At 42.3% G+C, this 23,204-nt stretch overlaps 1 protein-coding gene across 2 annotated transcripts; it reads left to right on the top strand.

Moving 5' to 3' along the window:
• Nucleotides 1-1,112: 1,112 nt before the first annotated feature.
• On the top strand, nucleotides 1,113-20,376 carry LOC134322013 (transforming growth factor beta-1-induced transcript 1 protein-like). 2 transcript variants are annotated; one of them, XM_063003882.1, is made up of 11 exons: nucleotides 1,113-1,247; nucleotides 9,031-9,188; nucleotides 9,446-9,501; nucleotides 11,070-11,206; nucleotides 12,645-12,723; nucleotides 12,882-12,966; nucleotides 13,095-13,271; nucleotides 16,028-16,201; nucleotides 16,831-16,912; nucleotides 17,847-17,995; nucleotides 19,518-20,376. In XM_063003882.1, the coding sequence occupies exons 1-11, from the start codon at nucleotides 1,235-1,237 to the stop codon at nucleotides 19,782-19,784; spliced, it is 1,377 nt and encodes a 458-aa protein (XP_062859952.1). In that variant the 5' UTR covers nucleotides 1,113-1,234; the 3' UTR covers nucleotides 19,785-20,376. The 2 variants fall into 2 exon arrangements, with proteins under 2 accessions (XP_062859952.1, XP_062859953.1); XM_063003883.1 differs by lacking the exon at nucleotides 19,518-20,376 and adding an exon at nucleotides 18,624-18,905.
• The last annotated feature ends 2,828 nt before the right edge of the window (nucleotides 20,377-23,204 follow it).

Below are 23,204 nucleotides of genomic sequence, written 5' to 3'. Positions count from 1 at the left end.
TTTTTACAGAAGTCAGTGGCGCCCTGTCTCACACCACTCTTGTGTTGTATAGGAAAGCTCCGGACTCGCCACGATCCTGAACAGGATAAAAAAAAAAATGCGATACCTTGTCTAGGGGCAGTTGTAGCCTAGTGGTTAAGGTACTGGACTAGTAATTCTAGAGTCTATTCACTCACAAAGCTCTCCATAATCAGGCCCCATCCTACCTCACCGACCTGCTCCATCAGCACATTCCCTCCCGTAGCCTTCGCTCTTCTGAGGCTAACCTACTGTCCATACCCTCTAGGACCAAGCACCGGACCTGGGGTGACAGGGCCTTTTCCATAGCTGCTCCATCTTTATGGAATGCTCTCCCCAAACACCTACGAGATTGTCCTGACCTGTCCAAATTCAAGTCACTTCTCAAAACTCATCTATTCAGAGTGGCATTTAACTTGTAACAACACAAAATAAATGCTTTTATTTTTTGCTATTCTTTTTAATAGTTTTTATACTTAGATAGATATACTTATAAAAGATATACTTTTATAGATCACGACAGAAATGTGAAGTCCTAGATCCTAAAACTTGTAAAGTTTTCAGTTTCCTGATTGCATGTAAATCTGTCCTGTTTCTGTCTAATTTTAAGAAATTGTTCTATATTTGTTGTTCTCTCTCATAATTTAGCTAATTTTTAATGAACTGTCTTATGCTGCTCTCTTTGTTTTTATCTTAATTATTCTTGATGTTGATGTACTATTTTGATTTTGTACTGTGATTTGTATGGTGTATGTACGTATTTGTTTTGATTATTTGTCTTATGTAAAGCGTCTTTGAGTATCTTGAAAAGCGCTATATAAATAAAATGTATTATTATTAAATCAAGCCCCACCACTCCCAGGTTGCCACTGTTGGGCCCTTGTGCACGGCCCTTAACCCTAAATTGCTTAGATTGTATACTGTTGCACCATTGTAAGTGTAAATGTCTATTAAAGTGCACTAGCTAGTGTACCTACTGTATTTAGGACGCAGCCCTGTGTGGAGAGGGGCGACAGGAAAAGGGGGCGGGGATTAGGAGAGGAAGCCACGCCCACAGCTCACAGAGGCTGCGGCGCGCCGTCAGGGAATAGCGGTCCAGCCCGCACAGCGCGAGCCCCTCTATCAATAAGAGGATCAAGTTTATTATAGAACAAATTCTGGATTTTCTCCCTTTTTTATTATTTCTTTGCACTGGAAACGACTTTCAGGAGTTCCGATGGACGATCTGGGTATGTACTGATGTTTATCTTTGGCTTTTTTCTCTGTCTTTTTGCTTTGGTAGCTCTCGGTCTGGTTGGCATCCAGATGATGAGGAAGAAGAAGGGAGGAGTAAAGCAGGAGAGAGGAAAAGAAAAGGAAAAAAAGAAGGGCATGCATTTCCTCCAGAACATGCAGAGTGCTGCATATCAAATGTTAAATAATATCAAGGGTAAAAATCATAACCGTAGCAACACCAACCAGACGAATGCACACACTGCATGACATAGTATACAAACATTTTACTGATAAAAGAAAACTGATAAAAGTCATTAAAATGTCTAAATTGTCCCAGTGTGCAGCCAGTTGTCCATTTGTCTGACCTTCAGTCACTTTTGCATTTTCATGCATAAGGTATCTACAGTTTGGTCAGGGTCTCACTGGATCTGGTGCCACCCAGTAAGGCAAATGTATTTATGTAGCGCTTTTTACAACAGACATTGTCTCAAAGCAACATTACAGAATCCAGGACCGACAGACCAAAACCCCTGTTGAGCAAGCCGAGGGCGACAGTGGCAAGGAAAAACCTTGAGAGGAACCAGACTCGGCAGGAACCGCCGTCCTCCTTGGGTGACCTGGGGGATCATTTGAATGAATAGGATTCATACAGGGCGGCACGTTGGCTCGATGGGTAGCACTCTCGCCTCACAGCAAGAAGGTCCTGGGTTCGATCCCCAGACAGGGTGGTCCTTTCTGTGTGGAGTTTGCATGTTCTCCCCGTGTCTGTGTGGGTTTCCTCCGGGAGCTCCGGTTTCCTCCCACAGTCCAAAAACATGCAGTCAGGTTAATCAGAGACACTGAATTGCCCTGTCGGTGAATGTGTATGTGTGTGTGTGTGTGTGTGTGTGTGTGTGTGTGTGTGTGTGTCTGCCCTGCAATGGACTGGCGCCCCGTCCAGGGTGTTACTGTGTGCTTGCGCCCACTGAAAAGCCGGGATAGGCTCCAGCACCCCTCCTCGACCCTAATTGGATAAGCGGTTAAGACAGTGAGTGAGTGAGTGAGTGAGTGAGTGGATTTAATACACCCTGGACAAGGTGCCCGTCCATCTCAGGGCACCACACCCTTACACGTTCACTCCATCACTCACAGGCCACAGAAATCTACAGCCTTCAATCAATTTTATGTGTTTGAAAGCCAGACAGTGACAGTGTCCTTGGGGCTCACGTTGCTGTGCAGCTCTCACTCTAACAGATCCATTTCAAGTTCTGATGGATTTGTTCATTCTCTCCAGTGCTACTTTGGGTCAGGGTGGTTCATTATATTGCCAAGAGACTTTCTTTCTGGGTAAAGAATCAGAATCAGAATCTTTTTATTTGCCAAGTAGCAGATGTACAAGGAATTTCTTTTGGTGCAGGTGTCAACATACATACAAGTTAAATAGTAAAAGGTAAACTATATCTAAACGTATAATAAACAATAAACAATGGTATATATATACATAGAATAAAATAAACAATATAGTAGTGATAAAAAATTGTGCAATAGAGATTATTTACACATAAGGTGCATATGTGCATTAACTATTAAAATGCGAGAAGCTTGTGTGAAACCCACAAGCATTTATTAAAACGGAGGGATGTGGGAGTAGTCCTTGTTGAGTAAGCTGATTGCCTGGGGAAAGAAGCTGTGGAGGTGGCGGTTTGTACGAGTCTTTAATGCTCTCACTCTCTGTCTCCGCTGAGATGAGAACCTCTGAAAAAATGAGTGACCGGGGTGAGAAGAGTCTGCCATAATCTTCCTTGCCCTCTTTTTCATCCTAGAGGAGTATAGATCTTCTAGGGTGGGAAGACGACAGCCGATGATTTTCTCTGCACATCTCACTGTACGCTGTAGCTTACGTTTGGTGTGCAGAGACGCCAGATTTTTTTTAAAGGCAGATTTTTAAAATCTAGATCTGTTTGTTTTGTGCACCAGTTATTTTACCTTCAAAAAATGAGAAGGCATGATGCTACCACCACCAGATTTTCAAGTGGGAATTAGTGTTACCTGGTTAGACTGGCACCACAGATGCTGCTCAAAAGGAAAGAAACAAAGGAACATTCTTCCACTTTGCAGCCAGTAGTCCATTTGTCTGACCCTTAGTCAATTTTGCATTTTCATGCATTAGGTATCTACAGTTTGTTCAGGGTCTCTCTGGGTCTGATTAATTAATACACCCTGGACAAAGTGACCGTCCATCTCAGGGCACCACATGTTCACTCCATCACTCACAGGCCACAGAAATCTACAGCCCTCAGGGCTCACGTTGCTGTGCAGCGCCCACTCTACCAGAAACATATTTGTGCTATTAGATTAATTTGACCAGATCCATCTCAAGGACATGTTCAACATATCCAGTACTACTTTGGGTCAGGGTGGTTCATTATATTGCCAGGATACTTCTTTTCCAATTAAAGGCTGATTTTTAAATTCTAGATCTGTTTGTATTGTGCAGCAGTTATTTTACCTTCAGTCCTGAGAATAGAATAGAATAGAATAGAATAGAATGGAATAGAACGCCTTTATTTGTCATTTATACACATGTACAGTACAACGAAATTTTTTCTTTGGGTATCCCAGCCATTGTACAGCGCCTTTGGAGCAGAGAGGGTTAAGGGTCTTACTCAAGGGTCCACCAGTGGCTAGGATTCAAACTCTCAACCTTTCAGTTGATAGCCCACTAGGCTACCACTGTCCCTGAGAAGGCATAATGCTACCACCACCAGATTTTCCAGTGGGATCAGTGTTACCTGGTTAGACTGGCACCACAGATGCTCAAAAGGAAAGAAAAGAAGGAACATTATAGTTAAATGTCTCACCATTAATCCATATTCACAATATACTCCATCATCATGACAGGGGGCAAGTCAGATTACCTATCGAACCCTCTGCATGTTTTTGGGAGATGGTGGATGTGGAAAGCATGTGCATTACTCCTCACAGAAAGTGACTGTAATCCAGGTACTAGTCTAGAACCTCAGAACCAGGTAGCTGTGCAGCACCCACTCTACCCACTGCGCCAGTCACAAATGTCTCATCATGGTAATTCCACTGTGGTTGTGTCTTAATCCACATCACTTGTTCACTAAATATGGTACGGACACTACCACAATGCTTTGTCTAGATCAGTCAAACCACACACCCTACTGTAAATGGAATGTGTGGTTCTAAATCCACTTGGGATTGATAGCCAGGCATTGTACTACCATGTGCCATTTTTCTTTCCTGTTGAGCAGTATCTGTGGTGCCAGTGTAACCAGATAACACCGTGCCCACTGGAAAATCTGGTGGTGGTAGCATCATGCTTTCTCAGGATTGAAGGTAAAATAACTGGTGTGCAATACAAACAGATCTAGAATAAAAATGAGAATAAAATGACTATGAACTACACAGGCTACCTGTTATATCATCATCAGTCCAAAGTGGACACGTCCCAAACCACACATACATAGTACACAAAGTATAGGTTATGTACATCCCACCATTCATAGTCCACTCTGGTTGTGTCCCAAACATTTACATTTACATTTTCAGCATCCAAAGCGACTTACAGTCCTGTGACAGTATACTGTCTAAGCAACTGAGGGTTAAGGGCCTTGCTCAAGGGCCCTACAGTGCCAACCTAGCAGTGATGAGGCTTGAACCAGCAAACCTTTCGAATACTACAAGGCTACAGCAGCCCAAACCACGCCCTATTTAGAATAGAATAGAATGCCTTTGAGTTCATGAGTGTTCTAATCATGCCGAAAAACAAAAACAAACAAAACAAAGTACCGTTCAGGAGAGCAAAAGCCGCTGCGTCTGTGCGTGCCGCCATCCACTACTCCACCACTACTGCCACTCCATTTCATATATAGACCAGCGTGTCACATCATTGTATGTCCACTGTGGACGTGTCCCAAACCACAACACGTTTTGTAAACCGTAAGCATTATTTCAGGATAAATTAACTGGCAGCCGGGCGTGTCCAGTAGAGCATAAGGAGCTGGATCAGTTATGTTTAGAACAGGGAAACCTTAAAACTCAGCAGGCGTGTGGACCTACAGGACTGGAGCTGAGGAACCCTGGTCTACACCCTCTGGAGCGCCGTGTATGATCTATGGAAGTCATTTTGGGAACAGACAGACTATCTTGAGTAATTATAGCCCAAATATGCCTATTGTACATGAAACCGCCATTCACGGACCATCTGGCAGCGATCAGAGAGCATTAAAGAGGGCGGGAAGAGATGTAACATGGTTGCTGTACTTTTTAACGGGCACCAAAATGGCCTCTGCTGTACTTGCTCACAGTCGGAGTCGGGTTAGAATTAACGAGCTTCCTCGTGATTTTACGGCCAGATGTTTTACCGTCGGATGTGAGCTCACTATGGTCCGATATTAATTATTAGGGTACACTGCGGGGTCCGTGGGTGTGTGATGTTTTCGAAAGACCGTAAAAATACCTTGTAAGCGCGGTAAAGTGGCTGCTGTTGTTTCCTGAACTACACACATCTGGATTAGATTGGAACTCGACTTGTTTTCTTTACTGTCTGTGTGTGTGTGTGTGTGTGTGTGTGTGAGTGTGAGTGACTTGGCTATGCCACGCCAGACGAGCGTGGAGCTCTAAATATGGTCAGAAGTCCTACGGAGGGGATTTTTAGCTCCTTACATGAACACACTGGTGTGTGTGTGTGTGTGTGTGTGTGTGTTTATGTGTGTATGTTACACACCATGAATCACTAAGGCTCGATGCCAAACACACTTGAGTAAGCCGGTCTTCATCGCCTTCTGTGGATGTTAACGTCTCGCACATCCATCCAAACTGCAGTGCCCGATCGATCCCTGGCTCCTTACTCCCTGTACCCTATCTAGTCAACCAACAAATGTCCCGTTATCATAATTCCACTGTGGTCGTGTCTTATTACATTTACATTTAGGGCATTTAGCAGACGCCTTTATCCAAAGCGACTTACAGTACTGTTACAGTGTATTGTCTAAGCAATTGAGTCTTAGGGGCCTTGCTCAAGAATGATCCACCACCTAAATAATACCTGCTCTGTGGGGGTCCTGTGGGGGTCCTGACCATTGAGGAACAGGGTGAAAGCAGGTTAAAAAGGTATGTAGAGAAACTGATGGACTACAGTCAGTAATTGTAGAACTACAAAGTGCTTCTATATGGTAAGTGGAGCTGATAAAATGGACAGTGAGTATAGAAACAAGGAGGTGGTTTTAATGTTATGGCTGATTGGTGTATAGCTTGATTGACTGTGCACACAAGTTCCATCAGCTTCCAATTAACAGCAGATGATAATGAGAGTAAACGGTGATCCTGGTATATCATTACAGCCTGACTGAACTTTTCATAGGAAGTAATTACACACTATCAGGCGTCCTGCACTCTTCCCCTTTGGCTTGCTGCTTCCGGTTTGCTGCCGCCTGATTCTCTGTCTCTGTGTGTGTGTGTGTGTGTGTGTGTGTGTGTGTCCGTTCTTGTAGGACCTCCCGAGGCTTACTACCCTCTCAGCCCTCGTATTGTTGTGTTTGGTATGTAACTGTCAATCTGCCAATCCTCATCATTTCCATCTCTAATCTCTGTCTATCATGTATGTAGCTGTATGTATGTATGTATGTATCTATGCATTTCTATTGTTCTTTCCATCTCCCAGCATGCCTTGCGTCTGATTGCATTAAGCTCATTTGAGTCACTGTTTTGTGGTTTACATAATTACATAAATACATTACATAGTATTCGTGGTAACTACATTACTGTGAGGCTGTTGGCTATGAGATGAAATGTGTATTTTTTTTTTATTTGTGTGGCAGCCGCTGCCTGTTGCATGACCCCATCGCTGGCTGAGAAGGTCAGCAGGCTGGCACACACCTCCTCTGGCACGTGTGATTCTTACACAGAGCCTCAGCATGCATTGCTGCTCATGCCGACTCCTTGACCTGACACTAGGGGTCGCTGTCGCAGCAACAAGGAGGTGATTTTTCCAGAACAGGCCAGTTGCATCTTTTGAGCACCCAGCCTTGAGACTCAAGTTTTTGCGATGGTTGGCATTCATATCAGTCTGCTGCGCCACCTGAGTTTTGTGGTTAAAGCTTTTAACATTTGAAAAATTTACCTCAATTGTACCTCAAATAAATCCACTGGACATGGCATGAAATGCACCACATGCAATACTGCCAATGTCCCAACCACTGACCTTTGATTTGAGATAGAACAGCAACCGTGAGCCAGGCTTAATCTTCTAACATTTGTGCCTGACCTCACTAATGCGCCAGTGCAATCGTGTCATAAAATGTAGTTAAATGCCTCCTGAAAGAGTGCTGTTGGTGGTGGGCGCTCCCAGATCTCTTAAAGATACCAAAGATGGCGTGACTGTAAAGGCCACAGCATATAATAACATTCATTCATTATCATCCTCATCAAATCATCCATCGTCTCTTGTTTTCCCTGGTATCATCCTGAAAAAGACCACTCCCCTAGAAAATCACCAAATTTTTTCCCCTGATTAGGATCAGGATTCATTTTGTCATGATCAGGGTCACAGCAGTTCCAGCTTTGATGGGAAATGTGCAGACGCCGGCCGACAGCGTCACCAATATTTCACTAGCACACCAGCGCCAAGATTCTGAACACTCGAATCTTGCCTCTGTTACCGATCAACTGGGCGCCATCTAGCAGGCACAATTGGCATAAAATGCCAGATAATTGGCCACCGAGTCTGCTGGGTGGGGAAATGACCGGACTAAGTGGGTGGGGTCTTCAAACGCTGTGTAAGGACCCTGGTTAGCAGACTGAGGCACCTGTGCAGAAAGTGGATGAACCTCATGTGCAAATCCACCGAAGCAAATCCACGGGCGTTAAAAAAGGGGTCTGCTAAGACGAGGAGGGCATGTGAGCAGCAATACACCCTCCTCGAATGCTACCAGGGATCCACAGCAGCGAAAGACAAATTAACTACGCAAAAATCGGGAGAAAAAAGGGGAAAATGCAGAAATAAATAGAAAAAAAAGATTAGAACCCAGATCTCAGCGGTGGTGGGCTACTGCTGCACCACCTGAGTGCAAGAATAGAAATGTTCATCAGGAATTATATTGGTCAGGTGATCAGTCACATGGGTCACATGGGCCCAATGTTCTTTGTATTTTCTCCCTTTTTCTCCAGAATTTTAGCGCCTCCAATTTTTACCCAATTGCGTTACGCTTTCTCTCTACTGGTGCTGACCCCCGCCCTGATTGAGGAGAGCAAACTGACACACACCCCCTCCGACACGTGTGCAGTAGCCGACTGCATCTTTTCACCTGCACAAGGCGAGTTCTCATGCCAATCAGCCTTGTGCACAGAGAGCCACACCCTGATCAGCTTTATTCCTCTACTCTGTGCAGACGCCATCAATTCACCAGCAGAGGTTGTAATTGCACCAGTTATGAGGTCCCTATCCGGCTCCCTACCTGGATGAACAACAGTCAAATATTGTTCATATAGCCGCCCAGCCCAGAGCTGAGATTCGATACGATGTATTTGAAATCCCAGCTCTGGTGTGCTAGCGTATTTTACCGCTGCGCCACCTGAGTGGCCTAATGTTCTTTGCTAAGGGTACAAGTGGACTCATGCCAATTTCGGTCCCCCACTAACGATAAAAACGTGGACCTTATGAGCATTTTTTACCTTTATCTCTACACGTCACCTTTCTGTTTAAATCCATCAGTTCTTCATTCATCCAAAAATCTTCTCATCATTTCCCATGAATCTCATCATTTAGTCATCGCTCTTTCTCTCACTCTCTAGACGCTCTCCTGGCTGATCTGGAAAGTTCCGCCTCTCCTCTCGCCCGTGTCCCCGTCCTCCTGACCTCGGAACCTCCGGTGACTGCCAACAGCTCGCCCACTGCTGGCCAAGACTCCACCCAAAATCGACCTCCTCCGCCCGCGTACACGCCCCAGCAGGTGAGCGATGATAATACGTTTATTACATTAGAACCTCCTGAACAGTGTTTCAATTACAATTAAAATTTGCATTAATTAATTGTTGAACTGTGTTGTATTGTGTAGTGCTTCGGGATATTTACTGAATTGTACTAATTTTTGTATACTATTTTAGTCCCTTACTTTATAAATAAAGAATATTATGACGTGTGTGTACAATTTTAATTTCTGAATAATTATATTTCTAAACACGTCCTTGTTTACAATTTTATCCTCAGACTGTTTCAGCCGCCATGAAGTCCAACGGCTCTCAGAACCCAGACAAGCTTTACAGGTATCACTGATCTCATAAACAGATTTGTTATAACACTCGCTTATTACAATCTTTTGTAATTCTAGTCAGCTGTGTTTGTTTGGCAAGACTCAGAACCATGCCACAGGGTGCGTGAGTTTACATACCCGCTGGTTTCTGTAACTGTGCTTCACATCAAGCTTTACATAGCAATGGGTTTAGGGCCTGCTGTGCCAGGAAGGTGTCTCGACTTCAAAACCAGCACCGTCGACCTTCAGTGAAGTTTGTGGACTTAAAAAAGTAGGAGAGGCGCTCAGGTGGTGCAGCGGGATATTCCTCTAGCACACCAGCGCCGAGATTCTGAACTCCTCGGTTCGAAACTCGGCATTACCACCGGTCAGGTATAATTGGCAGTGCCTGCAGCAGACACTAATTGGCCACCTTGTCTGCTAGGGTGAGACGACCGGACTATGTGGGTGTGGTCTTAAAACGCACACCCTGTTCAGCAGATAGAGGCGCCTGTGCAGAGAGCAGCAGTATACCCTCCTTGAATGCAAACAGGGATCCCCAGCAGTGGAGGACAAATTGACTACGATAAATCGGAAGAAAAATGGGAGAAAATGCAGAAATAAAATAGAAAAAAAACCCATCTGCATGTAAAGGCTCGGTTGACTGTGGTCTCTGTCAACAGGGTTTGTCATGTTTTGGGGTTCCTGGATTACCTCTGGCCATCCAAATATATATATTTTTTAATTGTCTATTTTTCCAGCCTTTTCCCCCAAATTTTCTTCCCTAATCTAGTCGTGTCCAATTACCCTGATTGCATCCTCCACTGATTCAACCCTCCACCGCTGACTGAGGACGCTTCTCACTGACACACGCCCCTCCGACACATGCTCAGTACAGACTGCATTTTTCACCTGCACGAGTCGAGTTCATATATACTGATCAGCACTGTGCACGGAGAGGCAGACCCTGATCAGCATTGTTCCTCAGCCCTGTCAAGAGAGTCAAGAGTGGTTTTATTGTCATTTCAGCTATATACGAGTACATATTGAAATGAAACGGCGTTCCTCCAGAACCAAGGTGCAACATAGAACAAAGTGCAAGATCATCAATCAGTGCAGGCGCCATCAATCAGCCAGCAGAGGTCGTAATTGCATCAGTTATGAGGACCCATGGTCCGACTTGCCCCTAACCCTATGAACAACAGGCCAATCGTTGTTCGTGCAGTCGGATGGCAGAGCTGAGATTCGATACGATGTATTCGAAAACCCAGCTCTGGTGTGCTAGCGTCTTTTACCGCTCGCTGCGCCACCTGAGCGGCTATCCAAACACATTTTTCTTAGCATTCAACTTGTGTGTTTTTCAAATCAATCCTATTTATATAATGTCTTCAACTGCAGATTTTGATCTCTGGAATAAACAAAGACTTTAAAGAGGTCAGCAGATTGAAAATTGAAGTCTTCTAATTATTCAGTCACAGAAAAGAACACTTGCAGAAGTCGTTGTGATCTCGTAAGTGCATGAAAAGTCTGGACTGCATGTTAACGTTGAAGTATGTCTGAGGTTTACACGATTCTGTTCTTTCTCCTTCTTCTGTCTCTCAGTACGGTGTGTAAGCCTCGTTCTCCACGTTCTCCAGATCCTCCTCCTGCGTTCTCCTCCTCCTCCGTGTTGGGCGGCGGCCTCAGTGAACTCGACCACCTACTGCAGGAGCTCAATGCCACCCAGTTTAACATCACCGGTGTGTGTTTGTGTGTGTGTGTGTGTGTGTGTGTGTGTGATGCTCATCTTTGGTGTGTTTTCCTGCTGTTGAATAATGTCCCTGTTTGATCTTCAGTCTTGTGATTCTAATAATTTTCTTTTTCTGTAACTGAATGACAGGAACACGTACTTCATTATCTGAGAAAAACACAAACAAACAAAACCGTTTATCCATTTCAGTTTTACAAGTTTATTGAAGGGTTTCTCAGCACTTTTCTCCCTCTTCTTTGCCCCTCAACTCTCAGTCCTTTTCTGCACATGCCCAAACCATCTCAATCTTGGCTCCCTAACCTAAAACTCCTTCTTAATCTTTTCCATCCTCATAAATGATAAAATGATTAAAACATTTTGAATGGGGGTCGCTCGGGAGGCGCAGCTGTTTAAAGCTCTAGACACTATGGATGGGGAGGGGGATTTGCCTCTGCATAGCACCCTCCCTGTGATTGGCTAAGACACCGACCTCGCAATAGAGAAACTCAAGCAGAGTCTCCTAATGTGATAAAGCTCTGTTTGAGCCCTCGCTTCTGGCTGGCGAATAAGAAGTGTTCTGACAGTCTGCTGCAGTTCTGCGGCCAGAGGATTGCAATATGCATGGAGAGTTGTGGAATTGTGAACCACTAGAGTGGACCATAAAGTGGAAAAAAAATCTTACAACTATTAAAGTTCAGCTACACATCATGCTATGTTGTAATGCTAAAAGTCTGTCTCTGATTGCATACTGCACACTACAAAGTATGTTTGTTTGTTTGCTTATTAGGATTTTAACGTTCATCAGTTCACAAGGTTTTATCGAACACAGTCTTGGACAATTTATTACCTACAGTTCACTTCACTTGCATGTCTTTGGACTGTTGGAGGAAACCCACGCTGACATGGGGAGAACACGCAAAATCCACACAGAAAGGACCCGGACCGCCCCACTTGGGGATCAAACCCAGGACCTTCTTGCTGTGAGGCGACAGTGCTACCCACATAGCCACCGTGCCGCCCCACACTACAAAGCATAACACCGTAGTTAGTGCGTAGTTAGGTGGCTGCCTGGTGTTACTGATTGCCAGAGACCATGGCTGTGTTTCTAATATATTCTACTGTTGTATAGAAGGGAGGTGAGGGCGACAGGCAGTGTCATCTGTCTCCATGTCAATTGCTATGGTTAATACGGCTGATTTGGCTGGTCAGGTGTCCCCCCTTTACCCTCACCTTACTTCTATAGTAGGCATTGCTGCCTGTATAGGAGTACAACCCCCAACAAACCCCAAGACAAATGCATCCAAAGGAGCACTGCTTTTCTTTTCTTTACTTTGGGATCAGTAAAGTATATATCTATCCGTCTGTCTGTCTGTCTGTCTAATATATTCTCCCTGTTATAACTCACACTTACCTGCTGTTCCTCTCTTATGTTGGTGTTCTCGTGCTAGATGAGATTCTGGCGCAGTTCCCCACAACTAAGAAAGAGGATAAAGAAAAGTCATCCAAGCCTGCTAACGCCTCTACTGGGTCAGTTTATGTCTATATTACAGTCATTCTTTTGGTTACTATTTTCTACTTCCATGCACTACATTTTGAATGAAAGGTTTATGTATAACTAGCTGTGATGATGAGTTTTCAAACCTCCAATCCTCTTAATAAACAGTAATGTTTGTTTATGTGTACAGCTCGGTGAAACCGTCGGCCACGTCGGCCACTTTGGAACTGGACAAGCTAATGGCATCATTGTCAGATTTCCGTGTGCAGAGTGCAGTAAGTAGCAGTTCAGTGCTCAGTGACTGTGTATCTTTTATACAGCGTACTTATAATTACTGGTCTCAGTTCGAGGTTAATCTAAATTCCCACACTGACCTGCTGTTTCTTTTTGTGTTGAATATTAGCCGGTGTTTCAGGCCAATCCTCCGCCTTCGCAGCAACCGTCAGCCCCACCACCATCCTCCTCTGGCGGCTCATTGGACAGCATGCTGGGCCTCCTCCAGTCAGATCTGAGCAGACAGGGAGTGTCCACTTCCTCCAAAGGAAACTGCTCTGCATGTCAGAAACCGATTGTGGGACAGGTTAGCTTAAGCTAAAGACAATTATTGCTAACAATGCAGTGTTTCAACATCCGTTATGTGTGTATATAATTTGCATGTGTGGTTTAAGTCAAATGTTGTCATAAACCTGACAAGTACAACGATCAGCCATAACATTAAAACCACCCCCTTGTTTCTACACTCACTGTCCATTTTATCAGCTCCACTTACCATATAGAATCACTTTTTATAGTGCTTCTATATGGTAATTGGAGCTGATAAAATGGACAGTGAGAGTAGAAACAAGGGGGTGGTTTTAATGTTATGGCTGATCAGTGTATATTGGACTTAAATGTCATAATTTCTGCAAGTGTCATTCACAGTTTTACAACGTCATTTAGCTTTGTAACATTTCCCCCAGTTTCCTTTCCAGTGATTATGATTGACTATTATATATGACTTCTGTATGTCATATATAAATAGGGCTAGTATGTCTGCACCCATCAAAAAGTACATGGAGCAGTGGTTAAATGCCAAAGTCAGGAAGAAAAACCCCACCCATAAAAACAAGCATTACATCCACATGGGCTTAGAAGAAATTCATAAATATGATAAAAAATTGTGAAAGCTTTTTTGACGTTCAGTCATTCATTCACAGAACAGTTGCAGAAATCCCAAAATGACATAGTTTGACTTCTGAGTAAATAGTGTGCCTTCAAACCTTTTTTTTGGCTATGATAACTAATGCTGGGTCGAAACCATGGAAGTTGTCCAAAGCTTTCTCATGAAAACACATAGTGTAGTTTTTGTGTGTTAAAAACACAGAGTTTCTTACATTTACTTTGACTTTTATTTGATCTCAGACAGGATGAACCTGAGATATTTCATGTTTTATCTGCTCAACTTCATTTCATTTATTAATAAACATCCATTCCTGCAGGTGATGTTGACAATCACAGGCAGGGCAGTTGTAGACTGGTGATTAAAGTACTGGACTAGTGATCCAAAGGTTGCTGGTTCAAGCCCCACCACTGCCAGATTGGCACTGTTGGGCCCCTGAGCAAGGCCCTTAAGCCTCATTTGCTTAGACAATATATGCTGTCACAGTACTGTAAGTCGCTTTGGATAAAAGCGTCTGCTAAATGCTGAAAATGTAAATGTAAATGACAATCACCTGTTGACATCACCTATTTGGAATCACATCATTATTATTTTTTTTTTACCTCATTACCAGCCTAAAATTGCCCCAGTCCCATTTTTGTTTGGAATGTGTTGCAGGCCTGAAATGCAGGAATGGATGTTTATTAATAAATGAAATGAAGTTGAGCAGATAAAACATGAAATATATCAGGTTCATCCTGTCTGACATAAAAAAAAAGTCAAAGTAAATGTAAGAAATGTAAGAAGCATTTTTAGTTTATTTGCATTTTTCATACTGTCCCAGCTTTTTCTGATTTGGGGATGTACATTGTAGCCGTGCAGAACCAGACTTTTACTGGTGATTTTGGTTTAAAGGAAACTTAGTGCAGGTCTGACGGTATAGTTACACACTATGTAGCACATACTGCAGGATGCAGCCTTGAAATTTCCAGTAAACAATGTACACAAAGATTAAAATCAGCAGATAAGATGTAAGTTGAGTTTGAAGTGGTTTGTGATATTCTGTAAGATACAAGGACTGATACTGTACTGTAGTATGAGAGGAAATGTCTAAGGTAAATGTGAAATTTTCCGGTGTTAGGGTGAATTTTGGAAACACTTGGAAGGTTGATCTTCTAGCACCATCTAGTGACAGGATGGTAGAATTACATAACATTCACTCAGCCAGTGTGTTCTGTGGTACCACCTACTGTAGGTTCTCGTACAAAAGCACATACAGTACAGCAGTACCTTGTACTTCGACGTCCCCTAAACTCGAAATATTTGAAACTCGACGCACTTAGGGGAGAAATTTGCACCCTTAAACGTTCCCTTAAATAAGACGTTCCCTTAAATTCGATGACATTTTAATTTAATTTCAAATTAACAATGAAAAGCCTCTTTGTTCAGCGCTCGGCTTGAGCGGTGTGGTAAAACATCATCAAAGTGTGACGAATATGAGACGAATAGCAATTAAATCCGCTCTGTTTTTAGCTGTACACTTCTTACCTCACTGTATCACTTATGAACTTGTGTTACGGTGGGGAGGGGTTCTGAGAAATTGTGAGAATCAGCTTCTCCGGAGCTAAAACGCTTCTGGTTAAAAATAAAGCGTAACGTGGTTTAATGTAGTAAAAGAAAAACACAGGAGCACTAAACTTCTCTTCATTTTTACTGCTTATAAGTTTCTCCACTAATGAAAATCCTTACTCGCTGTTTTAGTACAATAAATCTACACAGAAGTACAATAAAAAAACAGTTAAAAATCTATATAAAAATACAATAAAACCTGCACTTTACCTTTACTTCTTTATTGTTTCCTTACGCTTAATTTTTTAACTGTTTTTTAATTGTATTTCAGTGTTTTTATATTATATTTGTGTTATTTTCAGTGTATAAATGTCAAAAACAACCCCATTATTTTACATTAGCCTAAAATATATGCAGTTCCACGGGACCATGGAACACTTTAACAGGTTTCCCCATACATCCTTATGGGAAAAAATACCATGAAACTCAACGTCTTTAAAACTCAACGCCACTCCCAGAACCAACTGACGTCGAGTTTAAGGTGCCGCTGTATTCTGATTTGTGCTGTTTTTTGTGACTTTTGCAACAATTATTCACTCGTTACTCATTATAATGCGTCTGTATTGTAGGTGGTGACAGCGCTCGGGCGAGTTTGGCACCCTGAACACTTTGTGTGCTCCGAGTGCGAGTGTGAGCTGGGCAACCGCAACTTTTTTGAGAAGGATGGACGACCGTACTGCGAGCCGGATTACTTCAGCCTGTACTCACCACACTGTGCTCAGTGTAATAAACCTATTCTTAATGTGAGTGTGTGTTTCATTCGAGAACAGTACATGTGCAAAAGTATGTGGACACTCGTCTCACCCACATCTGCTTACATATGCTTACTAACTCCTCAGCATCAATGAATACCCTTAGGAAGAATTGGAAGGGTATTGGAAGCCTGGGTATCTCCTGTAACCCTAGTGCCTGACCTTACAGATGCTCTTCTGACTGATTGGGGACTGAATCCCACAAACACACTTCAAAATCCCAGTTTAATGCCCCTGGGTGGCACAGTGGCTCAGTTGGTAGCCTCACAGCAAGAAGGTCCTGGGTTTGATTCCTCCCAAAGACATGCAGTTAGGTTAACTGGAGATACTAAATTGGCCTAGGTGTGTGTGTGTGTGTGTGTGTGCACGTGTTATCCCTGTGATGGATTGGTTCCTGAATTTCGCCCAGTGAATTGTACCCACCACGACCCTGAATCGAATAAAGTGGTGGTAAAACAGAAAATGAATTACTGAATGAGTTTAATGCCCATGGTTTTTAAAGGGATGTACAACAAGGTCATGCTCAGGTGTCCACATACTTTCAGCCATAGAGTGTACTTTAAACCATTCTAACCTGTAAGAGAATTTTCAGTAAGTGAATATTTGTGTTTATTCTGTAGAAAATGGTGACAGCGCTGGATAAAAACTGGCATCCTGAGTGCTTCTCCTGCGTTAAATGCAGCCGAACCTTCGGAGATGAAGGTAATGCTCATCCACACCAACATCCTAGAGCACTGCTCATATACTCATAAATCAAATCAAGCATAAGGAAAAAATGGTTCCTGTTTTGGCACTGGAAATGTCTGACATCCAGTTGGTGTAAATACAGTAATGTGAAAAAACCACAAACCATCACTTTGTATGCGGGGCACAGTAATGATGGAACACTATAAGAGCTTTCCTCAAACCATTGATACAAATCTGAAAGCTTATCATTTATTTTACATCATTGATTGTATTCACCTGTTAGTCCAAGGTAAAGCCTAAGATGACCGACTCAAGCAGCAGCAATAGATGAGCGATCGTCTCTGACTTTACATCTACAAGGTGGACCAACTAGGTAGGAGTGTCTAATAGAGTGGACAGTGAGTGGACACGGTGTTTAAAAACTCCAGCAGCGCTGCTGTGTCTGATCCACTCCTACCAGCACAACACACACTAACACACCACCACCATGTCAGTGTCACTGCAGTGCTGAGAATGATCCACCACCTAAATAATACCTGCTCTGTGGTGGTGCTGTGGGGGTCCTGAGCAGGTTAAAAAAGCATGTAGAGAAACAGATGGACTACAGTCGGTAATTGTAGAACTGCACAAAGTGCTTCTATATGGTAAGTGGAGCTGATAAAATGGACAGTGAGTAAAAACAAGGAGGTGGTTTTAATGTTATGGCTGATCAGTGTATACATATATGGTGAAATTAAAACTTTTTATATTCTATGTACTTATGACAGTAAAATCAGCCACAGACATATAAAAAGTGCCAGTGATTTACCGTGAAACCGTCAGAATCTTAAAAAATACCGTGATACAAATATTTGGTCATACCGCCCAGCCCTAGTGTCTACATACTTATGATCATATAGTGTGTGTGTAATTCTTTTATTTCCAGTGTTTTATGTCTGTTTCATCTCAGGTTTTCATGATCGTGAGGGGCAGCAGTACTGCCAGCAGTGTTTCCTGGCTTTGTTTGCATCCCGCTGTGAAGGATGTTCTCAGCCCATCGTGGAGAACTACATCTCTGCTCTGAACGTGCTGTGGCATCCTCAGTGCTTCGTCTGCAGGGTGAGCTACTGATTCAGATGCTCAGAATATGTTCAGTTCATTTCTCCTCCACCGTTTAACATAGAACCTCCAAACTCAAACTGATTTGAGCTCATATAGCCAGAAGGTGTGTTTGAAGGTGTGTTTGAAAGTGTTTTTTACATAGGAATACTTGGTAAAATGTTTGGAAATGTTAGATTTCAAGTCACTGTAAGTATCTCACACTCGAGAAACCACACACAAAATTGTATCGAGTCACATGAAAATTATTTAGACACATTTATACCCCTAATCTATAAATGTGCCCCTGAACAATGAATACTGAGAAACCCAAATGCTTAAAAACCCTAAATATCCAAATATCCAGTCTATGCCTGTTCCAGCCAGCATGTTTGTTCACAAACTCCTACCTCTCTATGATCATTCAAAGATTTTAAAACAATTCCAGACCATTTAAACTAGATGCCACCACAAACCCCCGCTGTGAAGGTAAAAATCAGGTTTGATATGTTTGAGGGGTAAAACGATACTTCTGTGGCAGATCTTTAAAAAAGGTTAAAAACTGATGTTTAACAAAAGATAAATTGAGAACATGAATTGAGTACTCTTGCACAGGATTATTCTAGTCTATCTACTTTTCTGTTCCCAGTTTTCTCCCTACATTAGTTGTTTCCAATGACCTGATTCGTATTTCGACCTCTACTGCTGAAGTCATCTATTCCTGATCTCCGGCCACCTCTCATCACCCATATGCGGGGGGTTCATATGGGGATCCGTATCCCGTATGGAAAGCCGTAACTGCAGCAGTGAGGAGGAATCACCTCCGGCAATCCCACCCTCAGACGAGCACATCATTGTCCTTATAGGTTCCGGACCTGTCTGTAGCAGAGCTGAGATTCAAACTCATGCCAGCTTTGGGCTGTTAGTTGCACCACCCGAGCGCCCTATTTGTTTTTTAAGGGTAGAACAAAATATTCCAAATTTTATGTTGGAATAGGAGTAAACTTGGGTCTATGTTTAATAAATATACTTTTACAGTTAATAATTTATGTTTAAATAATCAAAATGCATTTTGTCTTTAGTTTTAGCAGCTTCTCTATGTTTAAATTTTAAAATGTCTTTTAAATTTTAAAAAAGGTACTTGTAGCGATGGTAAAATGTCCTTTTTTAAAGCAGATTTTGCATTTGAAAGATTTAAATAAGGATTTAATGGTGAAATGAAATATAAATAGTATCTATATATAGCAAATATATGCACGACCCGTTTTTCTATTTCTGTTTGTTTGTTATTTGATTTTTGATCTTGAAACAAAAAAACAAATAATGTCCCGTTTCTTGTTTTTAATTTTGGGATTTGAAGTGAAAAACGAATGACCAAAGGTACACGGACTGTTTAGATACTTAATTGTAAAACAGCTTTTTTAAAATTTTTATTTTTGTATGTTTAAAAACTAAAACCAAGTATTTTTATGGCAAATTATATATTTATGTTTATGAGATACTTTTGTATAAAAAAAGTGTTAACTTCCGTGTTCTCTTACAGGAGTGTTTCAGCCCGTTTGTGAACGGAAGCTTCTTTGAGCACGAAGGCCAGCCACTGTGTGAGGTTCACTACCACCAGTCCCGGGGCAGCATGTGCCAGGCGTGCCAGCAGCCCATCGTGGGGAGGTGCGTCACCGCCATGGGCGCCAAATTCCACCCCCACCACCTGGTGTGTCACTTCTGCCTGAAACCGCTGAGCAAAGGCTGCTTCAAGGAGCAGGACAACAAACCGTACTGCCACCCGTGCTTCCTCAAACTGTTCGGCTGAACACCAGCGTGTGGGGCTCGAGCTCCAGTACAGTCAGAATCTCCTGCTTCATTTCACAAGAAAACATAGAAAACATATCTCGTGTGCTAAAGAACAAGTGAAAATGAGAAATAATGGAAATTAAATGATTTTTTAAACAATGTTGCTTATCATGAACCTAAAACCATGTGTTATTTTATATGAAGAAGTTTTTTTAAAGGAAACTTGTTATATAAATAAATTGTTTAAATGCTGTTCTGTAACAGCAATAAGTGATTGCTGTTAAAGTGACCCGACAATCCTGGATGTTTTATAAGCCTGACAGAATTTTGCCTGAATGATTTTTTAAATAGGTTCAGTTTCAATTGAATATGAAGTAGATTTTTTTAAAACAAAGAGCTGAAAATAAAATGGTTTTGTTTAATATATTTGCTTCATGCAGCATATCGTCACTGCTTTTGCATACTTGTTATAGATTTTATATTTTGTTTTTTTGTTTTTTTTTACCAGCAGTGAGAGATGTAACAAAGTGCCAAAGATTTTTTAAATGTTTACGCTTGCTGTTATGCATTTCTCACTCAGATAAGCCGTGTTTTTGCTGTTGATGCCAAACGATGCGAAAAACAATAAACATTTTACTTTATACAGTATGGGTCTGTACGTTCTTTTAATATACCTGTCAAACTCAGGGCCCGACACATCATTTATGTGGCCCACGAGAGCTTAAAATACATATGATTGTCTTAAATACACTGTAAAATCGTACATAAACTGCATCTCCCACAGTGCATGCCGATTTTGGGACTGGCAGAGTTTCCACATCAGCGTTTAACTGAGGCGGTTTTCCAACAAGTGATGCTAAGAAATATTTACAAACAATCCCAAAATGCACAAGAAGAGAAAATTGAAGCAGAAGGAGGAAATTTAATGAAAGATGGGAAAGTGAAAACAAGTTTGTGCTTCAAGAAGAGAAACCGGTACGTCTCTTGTGTTATGAGGCGTGTCTGTGGTACAGGAGTACAATATAAATGTCGATATACATTATAAATATACAGAATAAATTTGGCATTTTGACACCAAACGCAAAATTTAGCCTCCAAGAAAAACAACAAATTGTCCAAGACTTAAAAGTCAGACTGCAATCACAGCAGGATACGTAACAATCGGCCCTTTGAGGGCCACCATAAGCAGATGTGGCCCTCTGTGAAAATGATTTTGACACCCCTGACTTAATATATAAGATATATTTTATTTCATGTGTCGATTCATCTTCTTTGGTTTCAAAGTTCCACGAACCTCCTAGTTTATGAAGTTACGTTGAATCTTTGGTGCTAAAGGCACAGTTATGTCACTGGTCCTGCTCTATTTTTTTATTGATAAATTTTTACTAAAAGCTCTGGCATTTACAGCCTTTTTTATTGAAATATTAATATAAACTAAACCCAAAATAAAACCGATAAAAAGATCATGATGAATGGAGTACTGCATAGAAAAAAGGGAAAAAGCTAAAATGTTATATATATATATATATATATACAGTGTATCACAAAAGTGAGTACACCCCTCACATTTCTGCAATTATTTCATTATAACTTTTCATTGGACAACACTATAGACATGAAACTTGGATATAACTTAGAGTAGTCAGTGTACAGCTTGTATAGCAGTGTAGATTTACTGTCTTCTGAAAATAACTCAACACACAGCCATTAATGTCTAAATAGCTGGCAACATAAGTGAGTACACCCCACAGTGAACATGTCCAAACTGTGCCCAAATGTGTCGTCGTCCCTCCCTGGTGTCATGTGTCAAGGTCCCAGGTGTAAATGGGGAGCAGGGCTGTTAAATTTGGTGTTTTGGGTACAATTCTCTCATACTGGCCACTGGATATTCAACATGGCACCTCATGGCAAAGAACTCTCTGAGGATGTGAGAAATAGAATTGTTGCTCTCCACAAAGATGGCCTAGGCTATAAGAAGATTGCTAACACCCTGAAACTGAGCTACAGCATGGTGGCCAAGGTCATACAGCGGTTTTCCAGGACAGGTTCCACTCGGAACAGGCTTCGCCAGGGTCGACCAAAGAATTTGAGTCCACGTGTTCGGCGTCATATCCAGAGGTTGGCTGTAAAAAATAGACACATGAGTGCTGCCAGCATTGCTGCAGAGGTTGAAGACGTGGGAGGTCAGCCTGTCAGTGCTCAGACCATACGCCGCACACTGCATCAACTCGGTCTGCATGGTCGTCATCCCAGAAGGAAGCTGACGCACAAGAAAGCCAGCAAACAGTTTGCTGAAGACAAGCAGTCCAAGAACATGGATTACTGGAATGCCCTGTGGTCTGACGAGACCAAGATAAACTTGTTTGGCTCAGATGGTGTCCAGCATGTGTGGCAGCGCCCTGGTGAGAAGTACCAACACAACTGTATCTTGCCTACAGTCAAGCATGGTGGTGGTAGCATCATGGTCTTGGGCTGCATGAGTGTTGTTGGCACTGGGGAGCTGCAGTTCATTGAGGGAAACATGAATTCCAACATGTACTGTGACATTCTGAAACAGAGCATGATCCCCTCCCTTCGAAAACTGGGCCTCATGGCAGTTTTCCAACAGGATAACGACCCCAAACACACCTCCAAGATGACAACTGCCTTGCTGAGGAAGCTGAAGGTAAAGGTGATGGACTAAACCCAATTGAGCACCTGTGGCGCATCCTCAAGTGGAAGGTGGAGGAGTTCAAGGTGTCTAACATCCACCAGCTCCGTGATGTCATCATGGAGGAGTGGAAGAGGATTCCAGTAGCAACCTGTGCAGCTCTGGTGAATTCCATGCCCAGGAGGGTTAAGGCAGTGCTGGATAATAATGGTGGTCACACAAAATATTGACACTTTGGGCACAATTTGGACATGTTCACTGTGGGGTGTACTCACTTATGTTGCCAGCCATTTAGACATTAATGGCTGTGTGTTGAGTTATTTTCAGAAGACAGTAAATCTACACTGCTATACAAGTTGTACACTGACTACTCTAAGTTATATCCAAGTTTTAGTTCTATAGTGTTGTCCCATGAAAAGATATAATAAAATATTTGCAGAAATGTGAGGGGTGTACTCACTTTTGTGATACACTGTATATATATATATATTTACACACTGATCAGCCATAACATTAAAACCACCTCCTTGTTTCTACACTCACTGTCCATTTTATCAGCTCCACTTACCATATAGAAGCACTTTGTAGTTCTACAATTACTGACTGTAGTCCATCTGTTTCTCTACATGCTTTGTTAGCCCCCTTTCATGCTGCTCTTCAATGGTCAGGACCACCACAGGACCACCACAGAGCAGGTATTATTTAGGTGGTGGATCATTCTCAGCACTGCAGTGACACTGACATGGTGGTGGTGTGTTAGTGTGTGTTGTGCTGGTATGAGTGGATCAG

This window comes from Trichomycterus rosablanca, chromosome 10 (genome assembly GCF_030014385.1).
Source record: "Trichomycterus rosablanca isolate fTriRos1 chromosome 10, fTriRos1.hap1, whole genome shotgun sequence".
Classification (NCBI taxonomy): domain Eukaryota; kingdom Metazoa; phylum Chordata; class Actinopteri; order Siluriformes; family Trichomycteridae; genus Trichomycterus; species Trichomycterus rosablanca.
The sequence above is the reverse complement of the archived record's forward strand: the minus strand, read 5'-3'. Positions and strand labels throughout refer to the sequence as shown.

Excerpts from the sequence above, each read along its gene's own strand:
- LOC134322013 (XM_063003882.1), top strand. Across the intron at positions 9,502-11,069 it reads AACCCAGACAAGCTTTACAG|TACGGTGTGTAAGCCTCGTT; the intron begins GTATCACTGATC and ends TCTGTCTCTCAG. Across the intron at positions 13,272-16,027 it reads AGAAACCGATTGTGGGACAG|GTGGTGACAGCGCTCGGGCG; the intron begins GTTAGCTTAAGC and ends TCTGTATTGTAG.